A 23,845-nucleotide genomic window follows, 5' to 3' on the forward strand; every position below is an offset into this window, starting at 1 on the left:
GGGCATCGTCTGCTTCGCCATGTAAGTGATGCTGAGCACGTAATTGGAAACGGCATGGTATGTGCCGCCGGAAAAATCGTCGGCACATACGATGCGGCATATACATACGGCACATACGGGCTAAAGTCATTTTTGAAGTTTCTCAAGAAATGTTTGCTACAAATCCGTGTTGTCTCTGATGGCGAAAACGGACTTCCATCGACACTGTGCGGAAATAAATAAAATATATCGCTGCATAGCACAAGTACGACATGCGCACACAACTTTAACTAGTACGTCCCCTGCAATAAAGAAGAGGCAGCAATGTAAATAGCTTGGCCATTTTTTAACAGTGCTCAAGCGACGGAAGTTGAATGTATTAGTAATCATTTCTGCTTCAAAAATGCCGGTGCGACCAATACGCGTGCGTGTATCGTCCAGTAACTCGATCGACCAGTGCGGTGGTGATGCAGGAATGAACTCCGGTCAGGGTCAATGGACCGTACATATATTCAATTTCTCGGCACGCGTGAACTTCGGCCACTGTTGCGCATAAAACAGAAGTGGTTTCCACGCTTGGGCAGCGCACACACAAACGAAACACGAGAAAGAAGACAGGGCAAGCGCTGGTCGAACAACTGAAAGTTTTTATATGAATAAAAGGATTATATACCGAGTAATTAATAAATTCATGTGGGTTACTTATAAAAATCATCACACACTCAGGAGTGATCAATGAAGGAGCTCGGTTCGTTTGCCAGTTCTTTACTTCGCTCGGCGCACCGCAGTAATCCATGTCTGTCGTCTTCTTTTTTCGTACCATTTTCTTGTGAATCGGCAGAATTTCACTGGTGGCATCAACCATTTCGTGTTTACATTGCTGTCGTGACAGTTAACAACACAATCATAATTTCCGCTCATTCGAACAGGCGCCGCGGCAAACAAGAGACGTGTCGCGCGGGGCGCGAACTGAACGCGGGTGCGACCTTGAAGGGAAGCGGCGGCGGAAACCTACACCCGTTGGAGATGAAATCGTGCCGCCATGGGAGAAACGAGCGCTGACATCTGGGATGAAACTTGGCTTGCGGACGTCCATAGCTTCAACGCAAAGTGAGCGCCGAGCCACACAGCCCGCACCAAGCTACGAGCCGCCGACGTACCCTGCCCCCAACGCAGAGCGCTCTCAAGATACGGCAGAGCGACCACGCGCAACCGCCACATTCCAGCCGGAGTTGCAGCCGGAGAGAACGCCCCCCCCCCCCACCCCCTCCCCCAAGGCCTCTCAACATTGTATGCCTCGCGCGCGACGGAAGACTGCGCGCTTCCTCTTCGCATTCTTTCCTTTCGCGCGGGCGACGGTGTTATCGCCGTTGGGCTTTGTAGGGAACGTCACGGCGACCGCAATGGCAGAAATGGGTTTGCAGTGTCCACATAATTGCTATCTCAATGAAAGGAAGAGCAATGAAAGGAGAAAGTAACATAGTAAACAAGAAAGATAGCAAATATAGAGCGGAAAGCATTTTTTTTTGGAAATAGACGCACAGCCACGTCACGGCTGTCTAGAGGGCGGGAGAGGTGCTAATATAGGAACCGTAACACAATAGCAAGCCTGGAAGCTGGCACGCGCGTATTAGTTTCTGAGCCTGCGCTCAGAAATGGGAGTTGCGAATGCGCAGCCCCCCTTTTCTGGTGATTTCTGGCGGACAGGGAGTCGCCACACGCGGGTCTGTGGGTTGAGCCAGAAGAACGTTAGGAGGAAAGGGAAGCGGAATGCAGCAATAAAAAACACGGAACACTTTCGGGCTACAGACATATTATCGGGTTCGGAAGTTAACCAAAGGTATGCGGGCCAATCGGAATTGGGGGCCCAAGAAAAAGCTTCAACTGAAGCAGTGCTGAGTAACATATGGTTGGCTAATTTTTGAGAGGAAAGATGAAAAATAATGGGTGGGTAAAGTCTGTACAGTAAAAATGGGGTACAGTAAAATCTGTATCTTGTGATAATGTAGACAAGGAATGGAGCAAGAGCTCAAGAAAATTGGCAACCAAGTACAGTGTAAGTTTCATGCTTTGAAATTAAGTACAGGATGAAAGAGAACATAGATAGCCAGAAGTCATCAGAAATAAAGTGAGGAGAACACAGTCGGTAAAGTGCATGCAAAGGGTGGAAACAATGAAAAAACGTCCACTAATATTTACAAATACGGCAAGAAATAAGTTTGCAAAGATAATATGTACAAAAGGGCTGTGCCCGCCTGCCTGAGGCCGGAGCTTGCTTGCTGCCTGAGGGCAAAAATATACTGGAGCAAATATTCGCAACAAGATGAGGCACGCGTCTGCCCCGGCAAAAGTCCGAATACGACTCAGTGCATTGTAATGGAATGCCAGAATATTCTCCAAGCAGGACCCGTAGGAAACGTGCACCTCTTAGAAGCGCTGGGATTCAAAGCGGATAAAAGCATTAACTGGCCAGCAGTGGAAGTATGCAACGGACACTTAGAGCATTGGTGAAAAAGAAACAGGAGGGATTGATAGGGCTGGGGCAGTTGCATGCATGGGTACACTATAGAGATGGCGGACTTAATCAAGAAAGGAAAGTTCAAAGAAATGTAGAGGCAAAATGCAAGACTGCAACATTGATGTAGTAAAGTGCTATTAGCTCAAGCTGGCGAGATGACTGTCGCCGCCCCGATTCGAAAGGAGTGTCAATACAATGGGCCATTATCACCATCATCATTATTATTGTCATGATCATCATCAGCAGTTGCAGCGTACACGCGCGCCCCCGCTTCGGAAGTGCACCACTCCCGCGCTCTATTGACAGCTGCGATGTGGTCTGTATTAAGTATAACATCTTATATGGTGCGGTTTCCAGGCGAAGCTGTGCCTGACAAACGGTACAAGCGCTACGTGCCTCGAATCTTCTGAGATATCACGTAACGAAGTTGCGAAGAAATTTTCCAGGAGCGTTGTTGTCGACGCAAAATGGTCCAAGCCCAGTACGGGAGTATAGTGAAAAGAAATTGCAAACCGGACGTTGTAGGAAAGAGAAAAGATAACAGCAAATACAGGTCAAACAGATGATCAGTGAGGCAGAACATGACCAGGGATTGAAGAACCACCCCCTCTACCCCGTGATATCCAATTTCCAAAGAAACCGTTCTTCTTTTCTGTGTATTTCATATTTGAAATCTGTACTAACCCTGGCCAACATATGTTTAAAGGCGCCTTCCTGCACTTGAAAGGCTGGCTGTCCACTTAAGCGTTCACTGCTTGCGTTTTCTTTTTTTTTCTTTTTTTCTTGCTACTTCATGTCACCGACTTGTCGATCTATCGCCCTTGGTGGGTCCGGGCCATTCTCTCGCAACAGCGATAACGACTTCGGCACACGTCGCCCACCGTCTTCTTTTGCGTCTTTCCGCGGTCGCCACAGGTAAGACCACATAAGCGTACTAGGTCGAGAATATCGAGGATGTGTTGAGCCTGTCGTCCGTTATTGTCTTGCGCCTCTTTTCAGACAGGCGGCGGTGTTACAACGCCTTTCTCCCCGTGCCGTCGCGTTTCAATATTTGGCCAAAATTAGGTTTTCCAGTTCAGGTAATTGATGGGGTTTTATGGCGCAAGAGCTGCCAGCCCCCAGAGCACCCAAGCAGTTGTAACCTGGTCAACACAGTTCGAGGGACATGAGCACGATGATTTGGCTGTAAAGGGGCATAAGATACCGTACATAAGGGTTATGCTGTTTTTATGAGAAGGACTGTGCATCACAAAGCAGAAGGTAAAAGCAGACAGTAAAATTGTGCGCGCTGGTGTATTGCAACACACTGGTGTGCTGTTTCATTGTCATTAGGTTAATGAGATGTCAGTTTAACTACGTCGTATCTCATTCCGGCAGTCGAAACAAAGAGGCGGGTATGGGATTACAGGTGTATACAATCTGCTGTAACAATCCAACTTCTGACTTGTACGCGAAAACTAATCGATCAGGGTACAATGCCTTTGTGGATTTTCTTCTAATTGGGCACAGGGCGTGTTGTAATTCGTCAGTGACTTCTCTAACAGGTGCGTAATTCTCTCGGCCATAGTCGGCAATAGGGGGGGGGGGGGTATGTCTTGCACTGCAATCGGATGCGGCGCTCATGGAGGTTCATGACTGATAATGCAACCGGTCACGATATCGCAGCGGCTGCATGGCGTTCTGCTTCTGAGCACGAGGCCGCGAGTTTGATTACCGGCCGCGGTGGCCGCATCGCAACGGAGGCCGAAATGCAATAAAACGCTCCTGCACTTAGCGTTACCTGCGCGTAAGAGCACGCCAGGTAGGTCAGATTAATCCGAAGACCTCATAGCCTCGCTTCGAGACGCCAAGCCCCGCTATTAATTTAAATTATTGTTTTTAAATGTGGCAACTGAAGACGTCTAGTTAGCAATTTCTGCGTGTCGATATACGCGATATTTTTATACTATAAGGCTGATTATTATCAGTGGTTCTAACACTAGCTAGCAGCGATCCATTATGTTAGCAGCACAGAAGCATGCAACTGGCCAGCAGTGAGACGTGGTTGGATTTCCGTTCCGCGTAATACGTTTCTCAGCTGAGCTATAGTTGGCTCATACTTTTCAGAAAATCAGCTGACAGACGTTTTGAAAAGACGTAAAGTAGACGGCACGTAGAAGAACTAACAAGTGAATCTTCATTGACGTTGAAAGGGTATATATACCAGATGCTTTTGCGCAGACATTAAGTAATATTTAAAAATTGCCTTCGGCATATGGCACATTTCTACTCATTGAGGTGGTCTACTCGAAGAGACTGGCATGACGGGAGTGAGAAATCAAAATAGAGAATCAACGAATCAAAAATCACGAATTAAGTTTTCAGCAAAAAACTTCTGTTGCAATCGCAATTGCGATTTACAAATTGCAGCCTGTGATTGCAGGAACATCCCGCAAGGAATATCCAGTTGAAAATAATTCTTTGAATGCCATCATTTTCAAGATACGCGACAACAAACTTGCAGTAAAAAATGCACAGTCGTTCAACTTTTCGAGAGAAAAAAAACCGTGTTATGCATTGAAGCACGAAAATACCTGGACTGCCAATGTATTTTTCGCAAAGTTCTGGAAAAAAATCGAAATTAATATCATCCTGAGACTTGGTTCAACGTGAAGCGCCGTTGCGTTGTCCCTGGCTACAATTTGTAAATTGCTCTATGTGCCGTAAGGTTGCTCGTTAAAAAGTTAACCTGTGAATTTTGCTAATTCTTGGATTATACATGTGTATCGATTTCTCGTGAAATTAATGCCCGCTTGTTTGAGCAATACAGCTGAAGGATTAAAATTCTGGTATCTGCCACACGTGGCTTTCTTAATATTTCTTAGGGTCTGTGCCCACATGAGGACACAGCAGCAGATACATGTATCTGTACTCCATCTCACAAGTCGTTTGAACCACTGCGACAAAAATGACATATCTAGCCTTAACGCCGACCCAGTGACCCATGTTGTCTGCTTATAGTTTCGGCTACTAAGCAGTGGAGGTGGTGATGCCGTCGTCGTAATTTCATCGTAGTCATTCCAGCTTTGTCGTCCGACTCTCGTCATGCCGTCGTCATACAGTCGATGCCATCCCTTTGTCGTCATAACTTCGTCGCCCGGTCGTTATCGTACGATCGTCGTCACTTCAGTAGCGTCATCCCATTGTCGTCATGACGTGCTCCTCTAACCGCCTATGTCATTCCATCGGCCTAATTTCATCGTGATCTTGCATTCGTCATTCTGTCGTCATCTTCCCGTCGTTGTCATGTCATCGGCGTCATACAGTCGTCGTGACGCGGTCGTGGTCGTTCCATCATCATCATCATTCCAGATTCGTTATCCGGTTCTCGTCACACTGCCGTCGTTACGCCATCGACGCCGTGCACTCGCCGTCATCCCATTGTCATCACGCTGTCGTCGTCACGCTGCCGTAGTAATGCTATCGTCGTCATTTGGGAATCGCCATCCCGTTGGCGTCGTGCAGTCGTCGTCATACCACATTCGTCGTTCCTATGACGTGATTGCGTGGTCGTCATACAGCCGTCATACCGTCTCGGCCATGGCCAACCCTGGCAAGCGAGAGTCACAACAATGTTGGCCGATCCCGGAGACAGTGTAGGTCGCTATAAGCGAAGCAGTGGATATTTCTGAATAACCACTGCATATTCTAAATGAATTAAGGTATCGTCAGCAATACAGTGTGTGTCGCTACATTGCTTAAATACAAATCTCAATAACGTCGACAGTAATGGAGAGATGGGCTACGGGGGATTATTTTTTAATTGTGATATTCGCAAAACACTGAATACAAGAAAATATACAAATAACTCTTGTTGCATTTCATACATCATTCGGAGCCCGTATATTCCTTCAGAACAATTAGACAGCACTTCGTATGTTAAGATTGCCAGCTAACAAGAGCCGAAGACATAGCCAGCATGCTGCAGTAGCCATAAATCATCCTCTGAACTGTATTATACCACTGAGCGAGCAGTTGCGTGCTCTCCAGCTGAGATCAGTGCTCCTTTGCATGGCGATACTTTAAATTCCTGTTAATTTGAGTGGCGTTCTTGCCGTGTCACACCAGTTTCCTTTCCGGCTCTGTAGGTAAACAATAATGTGGTCCTATCCCGAACATAGTGCAGCAAAGGAAATGCGGGCCGATCCCTAACGCGTGCACTCTAAACATACGAGCCTAACCTCGTTCATGGCACTCTTGAACAACAAAATATGCTCTTTAAAGCGTCTTACGTGCTGAGCAGAATCGAACCAGCCACGCACGGCTTCCTCAAGCACAGACCCGTCACTTCTACACGCTGTGCGACGGATGCCCACGGGGAGGGAGGCGGTTAAGGGGCCCCTCACCAGGTCACATAGAAAATTTGGTTATATTCCATCTATGCGGCCTCTAGGGCGCACTCTAGCGCAAGAATTTTTCAATTTTGCTTATGAATAGCCGAAATATAAATATTTCAGTGCCGCGAACGCATGATTTCAGGAGGGGACCGTCATCACCAATATTACACCTTCTCCATCTGTCCCCGTCAGCCTCCGCAAGTAAAATTCCTTCCCTGCGTTCCCACATGCCGCAGCCGGAGGATCGCGTGATGTACACGTCACGGGCCACGTCTTTCTTTTTTTCGTTCGTTTTTCTTTCTCGCCTTTTTGCTGCGCGGTCCACTTCCGCTACACGAACACTGAGGCAGACGCAAGCGCATCACAGAACATGATCACGTGCTGGAACACGGTAGATAATCACATAGTTTCGCTCTGTACGCGCGCGACTACACGTCATTGGAACGAGAAGACGAAGCGGAAGTACGCCTCTCTTGCTAAGGTACGAAGTAAAACAAAGACGCGCAGACATTCGGTTTGTAGGTTTTATTATTTCTCTAAACTTTGATTGGTCTACAGAAGCAACAAAGCAAACAAATAACTGCTGTTCCCTCGAATAATTGTCAAAGTTACGGAACACTATGAGTGTCTTCACAGCACTGCCATGTGCGTAGCCGCACTTGTGCGATATACGTCGACTCCGCGGCTGGGAGCGCGGCGCCCGCGAGGGGTAGGGCAAACGGCGTTTTGTTTGAAATTCGAGCTTCTTCCGCGGCGCGCGGCGATGTAATGCCCAGCAGACGCGATGGCTAGCACGCATTGTATGCACTGCGCTTGTCAGCTCGAAATGGCCAGACCAGGTGAGGAGCCCATTATGTGTCGGTGTTCGCATGCACCGGCGCGCACCACGCCTCTCTGAGGCCATGCGCGGACTTCTTGGGTGCGCCGCTAGTTGCCGCAGCGTGGACGCAGGGGATAAACTCACTGGAACTTAAAGTCACTGGAGGTTCCAGTGACATTCATGTGAGAAGTGCGAAGAGAGGAGAAGCGCGCGAGAGAGGAGCCTGCTGCAATGCACGGTGCAGTAAGCGTCACCGGTGCAGCCTCGGATGCCACGCCATCTGAGACTGCAGGCAAAGGACTTCGCGCGTACTTCGCAGTGGCAACGCTAGTTGTCGCAAGGTGTTCGAAGTAAATACAATTACCGTATGTTGCTGCCATTAGGGAGGGAGTCATATACAACAACTGCAAGAGAGAAGCGCGAGAGAGCAGCTCGGGTGCATTGCACGTCTCAAACGTGACGCGTTTCGCACATTCGCGTAGGATAGTCATTGTAGATTAGTTTTTCCCCAATAATTTACCCTTCCTCACGCAATTAAAACACACATAATCTCCGCCAATAGAAAAACATTATCCGAGCCATTAGCGTGTCAAAAGGGCTTGTTGATGCTCACTAAAATAAATTTTCAATGCAGCAGCGGCGTACCTACTGAAGGAATAGAAATGGTGCACTAAAGCCTCCAAGAATAAAACTCAAGCTTCAAACCATCAACGTGTCATCTCACCTCGATATAATCTCCGTATTTGGTCACATTTGGTTCTCCGTAGTGGCCTGCAACTTTTGCTTCGCATTCTTTCTCACGCATGCTTTCTTCGCAGCACGAAAATGGTGAGTAAATGAGGCCTACCACAGTTCTGATTTAAGAGGAAGCTTTAGCTCGGGCCCAACTCCGACGCGGCCTATTCAAATACATGTAAAACGCAAAAACGTTTTTATAAGATAACCCCTGGACCAATTTTGATGAAATTTGTTGCATTTGAAAGAGAAAGTTAAATTCTAGTGAGTGTTTGAAGCGGAATTTCGGTTTAGGGCTTGAATTTTCTTAAAACGATTTTCAAATATTTGACCGTTTTAAAAAAAAGAGAAGCACGAAGTTTACAAATTCATAGCTCTGCGTCAAGAACTGATATTCCAGTTCTGTAAACGGCATCCATTAGATCATTCAAAGCGGACAAATTCAATATGTCATTTTACATCTTACGTAAATTTGTTACGTTGGTTAGAACGGTGTTGCAAAAGTTGTATTTCCCTATGATTAAACTTTTTTTATATTCATGTGTAACATATCAATTTTGTCCGCTTTACATGTACTATTAGATGCAATTCACAGAATTTTATTACCATTTTTAGTGGTTGATTTACGAAGTTGTAAACTTGATAGTTTCGTTTTCTGAAAATTTGCGATTTTCGCCAAATGTTTGTCAAAAATTGACGACCTAAATCAAAAACTCGAAACCAACAGTCACTAGATTTTAAGTTTTTCTTTTAAATGCAGCAAACCCCGCAAATTTGGTGCAGTGGTTGCCTAGAAAAACGAATTCTCCTTTTACATGTATTTAGATAGGAGCACCCGAGCTAAAGCTTCCTATTAAACGACGACGAAGAAAGGGAGGCCTAAAGCTGCGCGTGGCGAAAGCAGAGCCAAAACCACACAAATGAGGACTCGGCTTGTTTCTGCTTGCGACCGTCTCTTTATAAGGCTCCGTATTAGTAACATTACGAAGCGCTCCTTGTCGGTTTTTTTTTTTAATGTTGGATGATAGTTTATTGAACTAAAATGATGAACCTGGACGTAGGCATTATTATCTTCCTCTTTTTTTATTTTTCAACGAAATTGCCGCCCCTGTCGGTAAATGCGCAGCACAATTTGCTACTGCAGCGCCATTGCTGGCGTGGACGCTGTTCCCAGAACGTGCAACGTGCCGCAGCGGCTTAGCACTGCCTTCTGCACGCGGGGACGCAACTGGACCCAGCCACCGGCTCCTGACGTCGCTTAACGTAAGTGCTGTCACCTGCTACGACTTCTCCGGCCTTTGAGCTGGTTCTCTGGAGCCAGTTATACAGCTCCGCTACCCGAAGCTCTTTGTATCCAGCTAAATAAATCGAATCTTGGCCATTGGTACCCCGACGACCGCCATATCTGAGAAATAACCTCGAAATCGACAGCGACTTGTCTGCTGAGAGATAAGCTTCGGTTCTCGGGCAAATAAGGAGCTTGGTAGCCATTATGCGTGCCGCTCCTACGTGTAATACGCTGAGTACCTGCGAGGGCAGATGAAACGCCAACACACCCGCTGTGGTGGCGCAGTGGCTTTGCCGTTGCGCTGCTAAGCCTGAGAGCGCGCGGGAACAAATCCCAAGCATGGCTGCCGCATTCCGATGGGGTGCGAAATGCAAGAACGCCCGTTTACCGTACATTGGGCGAAAGTTCAAGAACTCCAGGTGGTCGCAATTAAACCGGATACACCCGCTACGGCGTGCCTTCTAATTGTATCGTGGTTTTGGCACGCAAACCCCGAGGGCTTCCTTTTGTTTTAACGCCAGCAGTGGAAAGTGTGTACGGAGAATACCAAGCGACACAGCGCGGGCCGACTCGCCACGCAAGCCCAGTGGCTGTGGCGTTGTGCTACTAAGCTCAATGTCGCCTTGGTTTCCGCTCGGTCGTCCTTTTCTGGTGTTGCATATCGTGGTTGCTAGTTGCATTCAGCGCACAACTTGATGAAGGAACAGCAAATAGCCCACTTTTACGTGATGCTCAATGTGCCCTTTCAGCAAGTAACTTTAGAAAGTAATCCGCGGTGTTGTAATACGACGTTAGCAATTCGATTACTGACCGCGCCTTAGCACTTAAATAACGCCGGAACGCATAAAAGCCTTCACACCGAGATTTCACGCTGAAGAACCCTAGGTGGCCGATAATAATCCGTATCCAGGCATTACGACGTCACCAGCGCAAGCAGTAGCTTTCGGGTGCTGAAGTCAATCGTTAAGATAGTTTTGCGTTTTGCTACCCGAAAGCTGCTCTAGGAAAACTACCGTGTTATACTTGTCTTAACACGATCAGCTTTCAACTCATTTTTCGTGAAGGACTGAATAGCGTTTGCCTCTTTACTATGGCCGAAACGCTAATAGATTTCCGTCTACAGGGAGAATAAAAACTGATTTTTTATCCGGATGCAAAGTGCGCTAACCCGTTAGCGTACTTTTTGCGCGTATGCATCTGTGCGTTGAATGTTTGAACATATGCATGTGCACTCTGTTTTACGCTGTGACGACGACCTCTGCTTGTAGCCACCCAGCCATAACACTAGCAGTCCTTGAAGCGACAAGGTTGGCGTGGTCGTTCTGGTACACGTTAGACTTAATCTTTCCTGCATTTTCAGCCTCAAATTTTCCTAAATGTAAAGCTTTCGCTTCATCTTCAACGCTGGGTAAAACTGTCGGGTCATTTTTCATCAAATATCGAATTTTCTTGAGGTGGAACGTTTATAATCCTTCAAGCAAAATGCTTCCTTAAATATGGACTGCAACAAGCCATTTCTGTAAAGAAGCTTTCCATTAAATAGGCACTGATGTTGATTTTAACCTGAACAGCTGCTTTAAAAATTGACGGGCGCATTCCTGTCACTGATAGCAAAGAGGTACCGTTAAGGGTATACGATTTACACGCAGTTTTTTTTGTGTCGCAAACATTCCTTCGTATATGTCACTTGCGTTCCCCTCCCTACCCATTTGTTAATTTTTTTAGGCAAAGTACGCGTAGAAAGCAAGCTTTGTTGATAAATTGTACCACAGTCAGCCTCTCATTGACAATATTCTTTTCGAAAGCGTGCTGATTCATTCCCCTCGCAGCAAACTTAAACTGCGATGATGGGTAGAAGCTTCAATATAGGTCACAAGGCTAAATAACCAACTTAAACGCTAATAGCAGGAAGCTCCAAAGCACTCATGCAACATTGTAGCGTCGTTGTGCGTCAACCATTTTCCCGTTGCTATAAAAGCTGAAGCACGCGCGCACCTCATAAGTTATAAACTGATGTCAGCGTCCGGGTAGATTCCTGCATTAGGCGCTGTCAGGATTGGGGGCTCAATCCCATCGTCCGTGGTCCTTTGCCAAGATTGGAGTACGGCATGAATTCGAAGGTAGCTGGCCCATGCCGTCATCCAACTTATTTACGCTGAGATCGTTGATGAAGTGAAGAACTGTTTCTCATCGAGAACGAGGAAAAGGGTTTATTTACAGAAACTAAATCAGTCTAACATGACTGCTTGAGAAAAAGAGTATTAGTCCAACAGGACTGCATGAAAGAAGTGACTCAGTCTAACATGACTGCTCAAGAGAAGTGTCCTCAGCATTCGCACAACCACAGTTTTTATACACTCGATGCGCCGGTCCTACGACGCGGCGACTGTTCGTTTACTCATCACCAACTCGCCGCTGCTCTGCAGACCAGTTTACGTACACAAAGGCAACCGCGCTCTGTACACAGAGGCAACCGCGCGGGGTGCCGTTCCGGGAAACTATCGGCGCCGATCGAGGGTCGCTCGTTGTTCCGTGCTAGGCCGAAGCGTGAGACGCTCCAAAATACGTCGTCCCCACGGCAGCTTGTCCATGCGTGTCAAATCAGCTCCGCGTTGGGGAACTCCGGAATCATTGTTCACACACCGAACTAGTTCCGTCACAATGTCGAAGGGGCTGGAGTAAGGCGGCGGATTCCAGCACAAAGGCCGCTTCTTTGAACGCCTCCCAGCTGCAGCGACGGAGAGGGAGAGGTGCGCGTCGTGTCGCCCTGTCGTAACTGTGTGGCAATCTTCTTTCACAGCTCGCCATTCTTGACAGCGCCGAAACAACAATGTAAAAAGTTGAAGTTTCGCACGGAAGGCGAAGCTTAGCTTGCCACAGCAAAGTAATAGTCAGCTGTACAAAGTAGGATAGTAGTTTTAGTAGCCGTATGTAGTTGCAAACATTCGCTTAGTAAATAAATTGAGAACCATGGTGTCAGGGTGCACAGGCATACATGAACACATCACACTCGATGAGCGCAGACACTCACTGTAGAAACGCTGGCATGAGGAAGCATGTCAGCAGCAGCGCGCAAAGTGACCTATCGCTTCAACGCAAAATGACCGTTGAGAACGCAGCACGCGCAAAGGTACGAGTCGTCGGTGCACCTATACTCCGCCGCGGAGTAGCGAGCGAAGTGACCTTCGTGCTGTGTATCGCTCCAACGCAAACACAGCGGCGAGAACGCAGAATGCACGAAGGTATAAGCCGTAGAAGCACCTAGACTCTGCCCGCAACGCAGATCGGTTTCAAGATGTCGACTGCGCGGCCGCGGAATACGCAGTACAACGCCCCCCCCCCTCCCTTCCCTCCCCCGGAACGTAGCGCGCGACGGAAGACGGCCTGCTTCTTTCCAGCTTTCCCCCCTTGCGCGTGCGAGATTGAGTCGTGATCGTGAGCTTCCTTGCACGCTTTCACTCGAACATACAGTATTAGGCGCACGGCGACGGTGTTATCCCCCTTGGACTTCATACGGAACATCACTTCCACAGCGACGCCGACGGCAAAAATGTGCCTTTTGAGTGTCCATATAATTGCTATCCCAATAAAACGTCGTACGCAAACGCGGCGCGGTTGCGTGCGTTCACGTGAATACCCGGGCCACTTTATGCGTGTGCTTGAAAAGGTGATGTATCCTATCATAATTATTAGCAACCGTCTCGACGTATTATTTCGTTAGGATAGTTAGTTCGAGATATTCAATTTATGTACATCTTTACAAAACATTACAGTGATGGAAGTGCTGCGCCAATTGCGCCAAACTGTGCCGTAAAGGAAGTCCTGCTACAGCATGTGCAAAATTGCCGTTTATGGCAGGTATTGCGCCAGGCCTGCGCCGACCCGCACCTCCTTCGAATTGGAAATACATATTCTGCGCGCGAGAGAAGGCGCCGCCATTCAAGGCTCCCTTCTTGGCGACTCACCCTCACGCGCTTTCCATCACAGCTACATCATATAGACCTAACGGTGTTTGCAAACGGAAGTGATCGTCGATATATTGTATAGTATTCTAGGGGGGCGGTGAGGGGGGGGGGAGCGCATCGAGGCCACCCTAGTATTCTTGGACCCGTAGTGCCGCGTAGGTTCAGCCCCCATTCACCGCCCCGGCTTGCCGAGGCGGTGAATGGGGGTGGAAGGGGGGGAGTGCCGAAGCCACGATTTGAATATGAGGCGTGCGGTAATGTGGAGCTCCAGCATAATTTTGACTACCTGGGCTTCTTTGACGTGCAGCCAATGCAGGTTCTTGCATTTCACTCCCATCGAAATACGGCCGAACGAGACTGTCGGCCTGTCTCGCTGACCGCCGCAATAATTACTATCGACGGTGCCTGCGATCTGGCCGCAGCTCGTCAAAGTGCGCTTACTTTTGACAACATGATTACCATGGACTTAAATGAACTGTTTTTCTCACTTGGCGGTGTGAATAGCAAACGAAACGTAGTGCAGGCAAGCCACCCAAGCGGATTCACTGATAGGCGTTTGCTTTCCGTTTGTGAGACGAAACGCCATCGGGTCATTGTGGCGATCATGCCAGTGGTTTAGCGCTAGGTGCTGCTTTACGAAACACTCACATAGTTGATCAACTGCTCTTTTATTAAGTAGTACTTCATGTGAAAAACAAATTGTATCGCATTTCTGTGTCGCCGTGAGTGCCAATAGAAACGATCGCCTGGGCTGGGTGATATAGGACCGGCGAGGTACTGGCCCTACAGCGATGCAATCTTAGCTGTTGACCTCGGCCATCCAATCACTCCAACTCTGTACCAACTGTACATTTTATTTCGCGCACGGAAATTCATTAACACGTATAGGCGCTTTGATTACATACACGCTGTAATTTATGTAGCTGTGACCGTGCTGCCTGCGTACGTACGTGAACATGTAAATTACACTGCAGGTGGCTCAATACCTTGAAATGAAAATAAATTATTTATTGTAGTGAAGAAGAGGAGCACCATAGTGGGACATCCTCTCCAGCGCTTTCTGGTGAGTCAAGCTCTCCAGCGCTGTTCTCGGGGAACGCTTCTCGTGCTCACACTCCGTGCCCTGCGCAGACAGTGGGTCCAACCGCTGGTGTTTAATAAACACCTTTACAAGGGGTGTAGGTTGCTTCGGCCTACAACGTCAACCCCGGAACTAGGATCCCGTACCGTACGCTCAATTATGTCTGAAGATTCATCCCAGCAAACGCCTCCTACTCCATCCCAGCAAGCGCCTCCTCATTCGGTCCTGTGCTCTGGTGTGCCACGCATCCGGGTGAATAATTTACCAGCTACATTGAACATATACTCAACTTGTGCAAAACAAAGTTAATGCGGCGATATCGGAGATTTACAAAATCATAAGTGTCTTCAAAGGGATAGAGAACGATGCTTTCAACATGGTACTTGCCAAGAATCCTCAGTCCATGACAGACATCACCACTCTATGCCAAAGCTACGTGCCCATGTCCTGCAACGGAATCTCAGACGCTGTTGCACTACTGTCTCCATGTGACCAATTTCTCACTCGGAAACGTCTGCTGCTGCCTTTTGAGACAGTGGACATCACACAGTGCTACATCACCATTTTCGTTTGCAATCCGTTCCCATACCCCGTGTTGCTGTTTCGAGGGGAACGTCTTGGCAATATAGAAGTGACAGAAGACGTGCAAGTTATGTGCGTGCCCAGTAACATTTACTGTGCTAATTCCAGTGCGCTCAGTGCTGTTTCTACGTCTTACCTATCGCCCAGTGATGTGTTCGGTTCTTCTATTGCCGATGCCCTTACACTGGTCCAGCAATCTTAACTTTTGTGCCTTCTAGAAGAATTTCGTTCTTCTTTCGACGTAAGGCAATATTCCCTGGGCCGGACGCCAACTGTTACACATCGCATCGATAATGACCCGCAGCCACCATTGAGCCAACGTAGGTAAAGTGTCTCTCCTGCAGAACGCCATGTAATCAGCGAACAAGTCGACGACATGCTTCGCCGCGAGGTGATACGACCTTCCATCAGTCCATGGGCATCCCCTGTCGTCCTAGTTACGAAGAGAAATGGTTCTGTGCGGTTTTTTGTCACTGCCGCGGCCTCAACAACCTCACTTACAAGAGCGTCTACCCTCTCCCGCGCATAGCGCACGCTATTGAGAGTCTACAAGGCGCAGAATTCTTTTCATCTCTATATTTGCGCTCAGGGTATTGGCAAGTACCCATGGCAGACGCAGATCGGCTGAAGACAGCTTCTGTCACACCCGACGGCTTATACTAATTTTACGTAATGCCTTTTGACATTGTAATGCGCCCGCAACGTTTGAGCACATGATGGGCAAAGTTCTGCTGGGCTTGAAGTGGCACACGGGCTTGTGCGGTCTTCACGACATTGTTTTTGCTCCTGACTTCACCGCGCACCTTCAACAGCTCCCGTCTGTTTTCGTGTTTAACAAACGTGCGGCTACAACTAAACCTCAAGAAATGCCGATTTGCTGCTCGGCAGTTGACAATTCTAGGTTGCGTCGCATTCAAGGATAGAATTCTCTCCGATCCAGCCAAACTTCGGTCCGTTGCCGAACTGCCTAAGCCAACGTCATTGAAAGAATTGCGCAGTTTCATCGGTCTGGGTTCCTACTTCGGACGCTTCAGTCGCAGTTTCGCCGTGATCATATAGCCCCTGACGAAGCTACATAGAAGCAACGGGCCCCTCACTTTGTAGTGTGAGTGCGACGAGGCCTTCACAAGGTTCCGTCATTTGCTAACGTCTCCGCCAATTTTGCGCCATTATGACCCGACAGCCCCTTCCAAGGTGCACAAAGGTGCCAGCGATGTTGGCTTCGGCGCTGTTCTTACCCTGCGCAAACAGGGGTTTCCTGTATTTGTCGCGGGTTATGCAAGTCGTACGCTTACGAAAGCTGAGTCCCATTACGCTGTGACAGAAAAAGAATGCGTAGCCATCAACTGGGCTCTCACCAAGTTCTGGCCTAATTTGTAAGGCCGTCCATTTGATGTAGTCACGGACCACCATGCACTGTTTGCTGCCATCCTTGAAATATTCCTCAGGCCATCTTGCCCTATGGGTACTTTGGCGGCAGGACTACGATATCCGCGTGCTGTACCGCAGCGGACGCCAGCATTCTGACGTCGACGCCCATTTGCGCTTTCCCTTCTCTGATGCAATGCCTGCAGCTCGCTATCCCACTTTGCAGTTTCTTCGCTCGACTTCGCCACCATTGCCTCTGAGCAGCGCAAGGACAATTGGATTACCTTTCTTATAGACATGCTTTCTGCTTCATCAGCACCACTATCCACTCGCATGTTGCGTCGTCAAGCCCACCATTTCGCCATTCGCAACAACCTGCTTCAACGACGCAATTATAATCCCGACGGGCACCAGTGGTTACTAGTAGTACCTCGCAGTCTCCGTTCCAACATATGCGCACCTTTCTACGCCGGTCCACTGTGTGCACACTCGGGCATATTTAAAACCGATCACAGCTTTCGAAAGCGGTACTTCTTGCGTGGCATGTACAGCTACGTTCAGAAGTTCGTTCGCTCTTCCCCCAATTGTCAGCGCCGGAAATTCCCACTCTTCCTCTCGCCAGCCTCTCTGCAACATTTAACTTGTCCTACCTGGCCATTTTGACGCGTCAGCGTCAATTTGTATGGGCCCCTTTTCCTGACATCGACTGGAAACCGCTGGGCCATATTGTGGCGGTTGACAACCTCATGCGATACGCCGAAACTGCCGCCCTCCCAGAAGCTACAGCGCGCGTTGTTGCCTCCTCCTCGTTTCATCGATTCATCCTGCGTCATGAACCACCTGTGGAACTGCTCAGCGATCGCGGACGTGTCGTCCTATTCAAAATAGATGAAGCCATTCTCAAATAGGGCCACGTTGTTCATCGCACAACTACAGCGTGCCATCCTCAAACCATTGATCTCACAGAATGCCTGAACCATCCGCTCGGCAACATGCTTGCAATTTACGTCGCCTCCGACCACACAAATTGCGACGTCATTCTGCCCTTCGTGACCTATGTGTAGAACACCGCTACTCGGAGCACCACCCGGCTTTTCACCCCTTTTCTTACTGTACGGTAGGCACCTGTCGCACACCATCCACCCAATCCTACCATACCGGCTGGTGCATTTGAATGTGCACCCATTTCTGCCACGGCAAGACATGCTAACGAGTGCCACGCTCTCGCACGGGCCTTTACCTCCAATGACCACGAGCGCCAGAAGAGCACTCGCGTCACACCACCTCTGAACCGACCTTCCATCGCGGAGCGCATGTCTGGCTTTCCATTCCCTCCGCTGCACCTGGGCTCTCTTCAAATCTGACCAAGTATGAAGGCCCATACTCTATCATTGAGCGCGCATCCCCCCTTAACTACGTGATCGAACTTATTGAACTGTGTTCGGACATGCGCCGTCGTGGACGAGACATTGTCAGCGTCAAACGCCTGAAGCCGTACTATCATCCACTCGTAGTCAGCAGGTGTCAGCTTGCCGGACGGCTCCCTTTTCGTACCCGAGGGTAATTGTAGCGAAGAAGAGGAACACTATAGTGGGCTATTCACTCCAGCGCTTTCTAGTGGGTCAATCTCTTTAGCACTGTTCTCGAAGAACGCCGCTCGTGCTGAGAGACCGTGCCCGGCGCTGACGGTGGGCTGAACCGCTGGTGGCTATTACGCACTTTTAAATGGTTAAATTCTTTATTGGAATGCTGAATTAGCTGTATTTTAGGAATAAGTAGGCGCTTATCCTCATCTTCTTATACAATAAGAATAAAATGGAACAGGAGTTCCATTTTATTCTTATTGCATGCAATGCAATAAGTGTAAGATGCAAGTATGTATAATGCTTGCATCATAGTATAAGACATATTGCATGCAATGTTTCAGAAAGTACTAACCTATACAGAGCTTCTCTTTGCTCCAGAAAATTAAATTAGTGCTCCAAAGCATTCTTTTCTTGCTCCAAACAGTAAATATTTCTGCTCCGAAAGCATAAATTTATGCTCCAAACTGCGATTTTCCTGCCCTGAAAGCTGCTTCAAAAGACCAAGTGCCGCTTCCATCACTGAAAATACAACATGCTTGCATTATTTGTATTTCATGTTCTTGCCGAGACAAGCTTTTACGCCTGTGGCTGATTGGAAGAGCGTGGATTCAAGTTAAATGTCTCCTACTGTTACTCTCGCTTAAGTTGAATGAAACACGCCCTCCTTTATTCAAAGGCCCTCCATGCTTTTTCTAATTCAATAGAATCTTCACGGTCCCTGCCACTCCACAGCAGTGGTTCAGTGACTAGATATGGTGTTTTGCACGAGGTAGCGAGTTCGATACCCCCGCCTCGACGGCAGCGTTTCGATGGGGGTGGAATGCAAAAACACTCTCGCAGTTACAATTAGGGGCACGTTAAAAAATCAGGGTTGAGCAGTGAGCACATGACTCAAGGGTTGTTCCTTCGCGACGTCTAACTCATTCGACTAATCGATTCCAACTGACAAAAGCCCTGCGTGTGGTACTATATCCATACCACATGTAGATCTGTGTTTGGGGACCAAACTCGTGGGTTTTATGTAAATGGGAATAGCATTCGTGGCATTGTCAGAGCAGTTGTCTTTCCGGCTGCGCAGCTACGCCACCAAATACATGATGCCGAAGGTTCTGCAGCCTAAGATCTATTCCGTTCGCATGGGTATGTGTCCCCCTTGAATGAACCTCTTTGACGGCAACTTGGCTCAATGTCCATGTGCCACAGGGTATGCGCGTGCATAACACCGGCGCCTCCAGATGGCGGAGTGTGTCGAGAGGGAAGTGCGAGAGAAGAGCGCTGCCGCAGCACATGCCTAATACATGAGGCGTGTCAGCTATTCGCATACTTGGGCAATCATCTTTGACCATTTGTGCCCACATTTTCTTCTCTGTGTGACGCTGGGAATCACTGAGACAGAGATAAGAACGCATCACATACCTGGATAATCTCACGGGAAACTTCGACCGACTAATAATTTCGTGCTGGATAATTCTGCTCTTGGATTAGGCTCTAAACGTTGCTGGTGTTTTAGGCTCTAGCCACCATGTTGCTCCAATATCTCTGACACTTTCCAGGTCATGGACGTGGAGGTAGTCAGGTTCCGGAAGTTTGCCGAAGATCAGTTCGAGGACGACCTCGAGTTGCTCGAGAGGGCCGCCTTTGTCGCCCGAGATATACTGAAGGTGCCTTTTCTGCTTGACCCATGTACGCAGCGAAACGAAGGAGGTGCCCGCTGCTGGATGTTGACTCATGCGGTAACTCATTCCGTCACTTCAACCACGTCCACGCAGAAAAGTGAAGCGTGCGCATCACACACAGCTCACACTGGCTACAACCCCAGGGGTTTAGTGTTTGCAATTTACGTTAAGGTAACCACACAGACGCTTTTCTCAGTGCCTTCTGCCCCTAAGACAGAAGATGACGTTCTTCTGCTCGTTGTCTGTGCAGGCCAGTGAGAAAAGGAATATTACACACGTATCAAGAATATAAATATTATAAATTTTAAATTTTATATATACATATATATGCGAAGGAAATGCGAAGGCTGTGGGTTCGGTTCCCACCTGCTGCAAGTTGTTTTTTTTTCATCCACTTTAATTTCCATTATTTCTTAATTTCTTTATTTTCATTTATCAAGCACAAGTAATTTCCCCTATGTTGTCCTTGGTGTCAATGTTTGTTGGCTTCGTATGATATGACTAATAAAATCGGGACCCTCGGTTAACCCCCTTTCTTCTCGTTTATATATATATATATATATATATATATATATATATATATATATATATATATATATATATATAAGTAGCACACAAAAATTTACACACATATAATTAGGACAGAAGGCTACTGCATAGAACAGCTCCCAGAGTAGCTAAGGGACAAGGCAGGTAAGACAATGAGGACTCTGTGCATATACGACACTTTACATATGCCGACACACCTTGTACGAGTTCAAGCCGTGAAGCGAGCCAGTTCATTTCGTTTCAGGAAGCAGCTCTTACGAACTTTATTGGCGTTGCGCGCGATGCAGGAAGAGTTGAACGAGCTCCTGAACCCCTTCGGCATTGACTTTGACGAACTGCGCGAAGGCAGCCTAGACTTCAACATGATCCATGACGATCCCATGGCTCCGTACGACCCAAGAGCTGCGGTGCTCTTCCTGGCTACATTGTGGTTTCTGCGCGAGCATCGCTGTTTCTCGGGCGTCAGCCTGAACGTGTCAGTGCTGGCACGATTTCGCCCGGTGCAGTTCCTGAAACAGATCACGTTCTCCAAGCGGATCGTCACGGCCCACCTGACCGGTGTCGAGGGAATCGAGATTTCGTTCGAGGTGTGCCCTCTGGTTCGGTTGCTCGACCAAACGGAGCTGCTTACGCACGTCAGCCTCGACAGGGTGAGTTTTATAATGGCATGCTTCGTCCGGGCATCATGAGGAACGTACCGATAGTTTAGTCACCATTACACGTGGCACAATGGTGTGACAGCGCTGATAAGGCCGCCGCCGTGATGTGTCGTGGCTATGGCGGACTGGTTCTGAGCAAGAGGTCGCTGCATCGTTTCATTCCCAGCACTCCTCAAGATTCTATGCTCACTTCCGCTTATTATTCTAATTTTTGTTTCCAGACTATTCATTCTTGGCCAACTGTGAGGACGTTCTTGTAAGACGATCATGCAAGGAAGCCTCTCGGCCGCGTGTACTACGGTCAGACCAGAGTCCTAAATGTGCTGATCATTCAGGTGCCTTATGGGTCGCTTGCTTGGCTGGCTAGGCCATGGGCCACGGGCGTCTCAAGGGCCAGTTTTACCAAACTGCTCGTGCCACACGTATCGAATGAACCCCCGCGGTAGCTAAGTGGCGTTGGCGTCGTGATGCTGATCGCGGGTTATATTCCCGACCGTAGAGGCCGCATTCCGATCGGGGTTGAACGCAAACACGTTCGTCTACCGTGCTTCGGGCGCACGTTGAATACAGTCAGGTTGTCAAAATTAATTCGATGATACCCCTCATTATTGCGTCCCTGATAAATAGTGTACGGTGGTTTCGTGATTCGTTTTTCTTCGAATTCGGGGGTAATTAATCAGTGTTTATTTCTGTCGCCTTTGAACCGGTGTTTTTCGATGTCTAATTTCAATGGCGGAGATAAATGGGTATTTGTCGGCGCGTGTGTGTTAACTGGACGGTCTAATTACTGGAGAAAATATAACGCTCCTGAAATGACACAACCTTATTGAGCAGATTCCAAGCACTCTATACCCAATTCCTTATAGAACCAACTAGTGAAAATAACAGCTGAAACGCGACGCTTTCAGGCGCATGAAAGTACTACTTAAGAATGTTGTAAAAAATGGGCATGTACTATCGGCCAAAAAGTAAACGGACCACGACTCAAGTGGCCGGAGCGGCTACGGGCCCACACCGGTGCGCTGCTATCGCGCTCCGCGCGCTGACGACGAGAGTGACCCGAGTGACGCCAGCCTCCGTACTCACTCTCACGCGGGGCCTCGTCATGCTTGATAAATTTCTAGTGCACCGTGCGGTTGCTCTGCTGCTGACGGCCGCGATGAAGGGGACCGTGCGTCGCCGCTAGTCCAGCACATGGCGCTGTCGTGCAGTAGCGGGCGGCCGCAGCGCATCAAAGCGCGGCACTGAGAAGGAACGAAGACCCGTTGTGATTGTTGTTTTTCTTATATTCACTTTGTGTTGCATATTAGTATATGTCGCTGGCCTCCGCCGCTGCTCGATTTTAAGCAGCATAACGCAAGTAGCCGCAACGGCGGCTACAGTGACGCGCGCTCTTTCACGCCCGCGCAATAAGTTAGCAGAAAGCGCTGCGCGGACGCCCGAAGCTATAGCGGCGGCGCTCTACGACTCGCTGCCAAGGCGAGTAAGCCAAGTCATCGCGGTCGACGGCAACTTTTCATCGCACTGAGGACCCCTTCAAGCCATGGAATGCTTCCGTGAATAAACTTTCAAGACTAACTAGTTCCTCCGATTCGTCTTCCCAATTATCCCTTCCTGGCCGTACTTTTGTAAAGTTTCATAACGGCCCACGCATTGTAGTAGCTATCCAAAGCAGTTCTCAGAGGCGTCACTCATGTAAATAGTAAACCCAGTGCTGGAGACACTGCCGGAAAAGTTATCTTGACAGAAAAGCCGTGTCCTCAGCAAAGCTTTGCGCCTGTAACTTATCAGCTTGGCATGAAAAAGCGCGCATCACTTTTAACGCCGTTGCAGCTACTTCTGCTATGCAGCCTAAACTGGAGCAGCGGTGGACGCCGGCGACATGTACTAATATGAAACACAAGGTGAACGTAAGCAAAACAACAATCAGAACGGGTCTTCGTTCCTTCTGAGTCCCGCGCTTTGATGCGCTGCGGCCGCCCTCTACTGCGCGACAGCGCCATGTGCTGGACTACCGGCGACGCACGGTCCCCTTCGTCGCGGGCGTCAGCAGCAGAGCAACCAAACTGTGCACTAGAAATTTATCAAGCGTGACGATACCCCGCGTGAGAGTGAGGGCTAAGACTGGCGTCATTCGGGGCACTCTCGCTGTCAGCGCGCGGAACGCGATAGCAGCGCCCTAGTGTGGCCCCGAAGCCACTCCGGCCACTTGAGCCGTGGTCCGTTTGCTTTGATTGCGAAAGATATACTGTGCTCGCACTTTCGGTCCATCCGTGGTCGTGGCGCCTCTTACACAGCTGCGTGTCACGTGAATATGTGACGTCACGCCAGACCGAGAGACGGGGCCCCAGCTTGCGCCATCGATGGTGGAGGCGAAACCTTCCGCGCCGCTGCAGCGGCGCTACCGAGAGAGGGCGCTCGCTGGTGTGACGTCACGCCAGACCGAGAGACGGGGCCCCAGCTCGCGGCATCAATCGTGGAGGCGAAGCCCTGCGCGCCGCTGCTGCGGCGCTACCGAGAGAGGGCGCTCGTAGGTGTGACGTCACGCTAGGAGGATAAATGGGGCTACAGCCATAGAGAAAGAAATTTCAACAAGAGCGGACACTCCCATAGAGCCCAGCGGCCGAATTGACTGTAGCGCACCAAGCGGATGTTGTTGACTC

General features: G+C 48.8%; 1 protein-coding gene across 1 annotated transcript in view; it reads left to right on the forward strand.

Moving 5' to 3' along the window:
* The first annotated feature begins 3,331 nt into the window (after positions 1-3,331).
* Positions 3,332-23,845, forward strand: part of LOC139051988 (protein NLRC3-like) — a 45,577-nt gene continuing 25,063 nt past the window's right edge. The window contains exons 1-4 of the mRNA XM_070529056.1: positions 3,332-3,412; positions 9,573-9,691; positions 19,852-20,031; positions 20,811-21,173. Of these exons, the coding sequence (XP_070385157.1) occupies positions 19,855-20,031; positions 20,811-21,173 (540 nt within the window). The 5' untranslated portion in view covers positions 3,332-3,412; positions 9,573-9,691; positions 19,852-19,854. The remainder of the gene's footprint in view (positions 3,413-9,572; positions 9,692-19,851; positions 20,032-20,810; positions 21,174-23,845) is intronic.

This window comes from Dermacentor albipictus, unplaced genomic scaffold (assembly GCF_038994185.2).
Source record: "Dermacentor albipictus isolate Rhodes 1998 colony unplaced genomic scaffold, USDA_Dalb.pri_finalv2 scaffold_17, whole genome shotgun sequence".
Lineage (NCBI taxonomy): Eukaryota > Metazoa > Arthropoda > Arachnida > Ixodida > Ixodidae > Dermacentor > Dermacentor albipictus.